Here is a 3,626-nt window from a genome sequence, read left to right on the forward strand (position 1 = left end):
TCCCTGTAGTCCCAGCTGTCCTGGAACTTGCTATGTAGACCCGGCTGATCTCAAACTCACAGAGATCCGCCTGCCTCTGCCTCCCAAGTGCTGGGATTAAAGGTGTGTGTCACCACGCCTGGCCCCAATTTGCATTTTTAAAGTGGAAAAGGCGTCTGTGTATATTTTTCACACGCATGTGTATTTACATATTTACACTAACTTGTGTTTGTATGGTTTCATTGTCTGTACAGTTGGTGTTTTGGTAGAATTAGATGTCTTGGAGGTCAGAAGTGTTGAGAGGGACTAGTTACAATTTTTTTTTCTTTTAATTTTGATAAAAATACATGTAACATAAGACTTACCACATTACTGGGCATGTAAGTAATCCCAGCACTTGAAAAGTAGAAGCAGGAATAACAGAAGTTCAAGGACACCTTGGCCTCATAGCATGTTCAAGACTAGCCTGGGATACTGAGACTCCTATCTCAAACAAAAACAAAAAACAACTAACCAACCAACCAGCCAAACAAACAAACAAACAAAAAATAGGAAGAAGGGCTAGATTTGCAGTTTCATGGCACACAGGTTGCACCTCGGGTATCTGGCAGTAATCCACACCATCAGGCTGGTGCATATTTGAACCTGCAAGAGAGCTGCATGAAGGAGACCTATATGTTTCAGGCAGAGAACAGTGAGTCTGAGGGGTAACCAGCATGAGAACTTGGCATGCTCCCAGGCTAGTGGGCAGGGGGTTGGGTGTGGTGGTGCATGCCTTTAATCCCAGCCCTTGGGAGCCAGGCAGATCTCTGTGAGTTTGAGGCCAGCCTGGTCTACATAGTGAGTTCCAGGCCAGCTGGGGCTACAGAGAGACCCTGTCTCAAATAAACAAACAAAACACCCAAACCACAATAAAAAAAACTCCCCCAAACTACTGGGCAAGCAGCCCATAGTTTTTTCTAGAGGCACTCAGGGCAGAGGCTAGACCACAGGACTCGGGGCACCCATGGGAGAGGTTCCCATATTCTGCAGAGGCATCTGATACACCTTTAGAGAGAGCATCTTGTGCTTTTTCCTGGCCTACTCTGCCCTTAGCCTTGGAATTCCTGCCATGGATTTCCTGAAGGCCCCAGGCCTCCTCTGTCTCCAGCTCTCTCCACAAGTTGAGGAATCTATGGGACCCTTTTGGAGGCCAGACCTTTCTCTTCAGACAAGATGACTGCTGTGTGGTACCCACAGCCCTGTCCCTGTGGCCCCAGGACATGTGTCCCTTCTGGGTGGCCAAGTAGTATAGGGGCTAGGGGCAGTTTGCACTCAGACTGGAGGGACCTCTTGTCTCCATAGGAGCCTCTCCTTGGGGCAGTCTGGCCCCACAGGTATGAAGATGGGGGTCAGGTTGAAGGCCAGGTCAGCTGTTCACATACCACCCTGCTCAAACATGAGCTCAGAAGCATTCAAGAACTTTAAAGTAGAAGCTAGCCTTCCAGGCCATAACCAAAGTACATTTGCCAAAGTAGGAGAATAGAACATATTTTATTTAAGAGTTGTTAGCTTGATTTAAGACTTTTAAATACATAGGGGTATGGCAAGAGGTTTCTACTCATTCTCCTCTCGGCCCCCCTGGCATCAGGGCTGGGCTTGTGTCCAGCCTTACCCACTTTGGCCCTGAGCTGCAAGGCTGATAGTATGTACAGAATCTGTGCCTCAGAGCACAGTGCCTGGCACATGAGAACACACAATAAATACTGACTGCAAGGAACTAATGGGGTAATCCAAATGAAAGGCTGGCAGAGTATGAATGCTCAATAAATATTAACTATTATTGTTTGTTGAATCACCGAATGTGGATGGGGCTGGGGGCTCAGATCCATAAACTGAGGTGGTGTGTGCATGAGGAGGGGCGGGGCGGCTGACCTATGTTCAGCCCTCCTTGTAGGAGGCTGTGTCCTCCCCTCATCCCAAAGGCCTCTCCCAGCTCTTCGTATGGTGAGCAGGCACCAGGTAGGCACCCTCCTATTCATGTTATTTCTCTTCTCCCAGAACAGCTGTGATAGGTTCCCTGACGCCTTTCCTCACTTCCCCAAGCCCAGGCAGGATACTCAGGCTTGGTGCTCTGCTCTGTCCACAGGCTATGCTGGGGTAAGGTGGGGAATCATCCTCTTCGGTAGAGGCTGGGCTTGCTATAGGAGGAGCCTTTGCAGGGAATCAGATCACTTAGGGTATCTTTAAGTCTTCAACCCCTGCAAGCCCCAGTTCCCTCTTAAAATGAGAGCATGTGTAGAAAGTGCAGGTCAAATAGCAAGTGCAGGGTAAGCACGTAGTGGACATGAAGAAACCTTGCACAGAACAGGTATGGACCAGAGAGGGAGAAAAGCACATGAAAAGCCCTCAGGTAGCCTGCAACAGGGCAGCACAGGAGTGTGAAGCGGAACAACACAGGGTCAATGGCTTGGGCTGGCAGCCAGGGGTTAGACCTGCCTCGGGAGAAGAGACAGTGGCAGCTGCTTCATGATCGGAACAGGAACTCCTGCACAGCACGGGGCCTATAGGGACTCCAGGAAGGCCTGGCCAGGTACAGGGCTGATGAAGCCAGGAAACCCTCACCAAATTCCCCCTCCCAGCAGTGGCCCTAGAAAACAAACGCTCACCCCCACATTCGCTCATCCTCACAGTAGGCGGCGCTGTAATCAAGAAAAGGCCCAATGAACCCCTAAAGGGGACCCAGCAGGGAGAAATCACATTTCATAAGCTGCCCACTAGGGGTCATCGTACCCTCCAAATGGAGGGGCGCAAAAGTCACAAGTGCCTGCCGCGGGGTGGGAGCGGAGGGTCTCAGGGAGGTCCAGCCTCGTGGTCGCCAGCTGCCCAAGGCCCACGGTCAGTGCGGCGGGAAGATGTCTGCACACTGCTGCAGGATGAGCTCCACCACCTGGTTCTGGAACACCATGTTCATGGGCATGCTGGTCTCCTCCGTCTCGGGTCGCAGCAGTGTGGGCCCGAATACTATGGCCACGCTCTGCACTGACATGCGGTTCTGCTCGCCATGCTCGATTACCCTATGGTCAGTGGGATGAGAGCTCAGGAGTCGGGGAGTCCCACGAGGGGCTCCAGCCATGACCAGCCCTCCCTTCCTGGCCCCAGGAAGCTGGCTTGCTTACCTGCACAGGTGCTGGATGAGCAGCCGGAGCGTGTCGTGGTTGGGGGCTGGCAGCTTGCGCACCAGTTCTCGCACACAGCGGCTTCGCTCGGCCTGGTCCTGCATCTCTGGGTAAGGGAAGGAGCCAGAGATGGTCTATTGGTTGTGACAGAAGCAGGCCAGCCTCCTCATCCCCCCTCTCCCCTAGATGCTCACTGATGGCTGCGATGAACATGCGGAAGTGGGAGAAGGGGAAGAGGGGTTCCGGCAGCTCTCGGAAGAAGAGCTTCAGGGCGCCGGTGATCACGTGGACGTCCTCCCAGCGCCCATCGTCCAGATCCAGACGCTCATCTGCGGTGGGGAAGGAATGAGAAGATTCAGTGGCAGTCAGCAGTTTCCTGCACCTTCAGGCCCCAAGGCAGAGCCTGGGGCGGAGTCTCACCATGATCCGCCTTATAGCGCAGCTTCTGGATGGTGGCCAGGTTTCCACTGATGCGGTACAGCCCGTCGA

The 3,626-nt window shown here is 52.8% G+C and overlaps 1 protein-coding gene across 1 annotated transcript in view; it reads right to left on the reverse strand.

Moving 5' to 3' along the window:
• Nucleotides 1–1,493: 1,493 nt before the first annotated feature.
• Nucleotides 1,494–3,626, reverse strand: part of Arhgap27 (Rho GTPase activating protein 27) — a 32,977-nt gene continuing 30,844 nt past the window's right edge. The window contains exons 16-19 of the mRNA XM_029566036.1: nucleotides 3,558–3,626; nucleotides 3,332–3,466; nucleotides 3,138–3,243; nucleotides 1,494–3,035 (exon numbers count right to left, since the gene is read on the reverse strand). Coding sequence (XP_029421896.1) covers nucleotides 2,858–3,035; nucleotides 3,138–3,243; nucleotides 3,332–3,466; nucleotides 3,558–3,626 — 488 coding nt within the window. The 3' untranslated portion in view covers nucleotides 1,494–2,857. The remainder of the gene's footprint in view (nucleotides 3,036–3,137; nucleotides 3,244–3,331; nucleotides 3,467–3,557) is intronic.

The sequence above is a fragment of the Nannospalax galili genome, unplaced genomic scaffold, assembly GCF_000622305.1.
Source record: "Nannospalax galili isolate Female #2095 unplaced genomic scaffold, S.galili_v1.0 scaffold95, whole genome shotgun sequence".
NCBI classification, from domain to species: Eukaryota; Metazoa; Chordata; class Mammalia; order Rodentia; family Spalacidae; genus Nannospalax; species Nannospalax galili.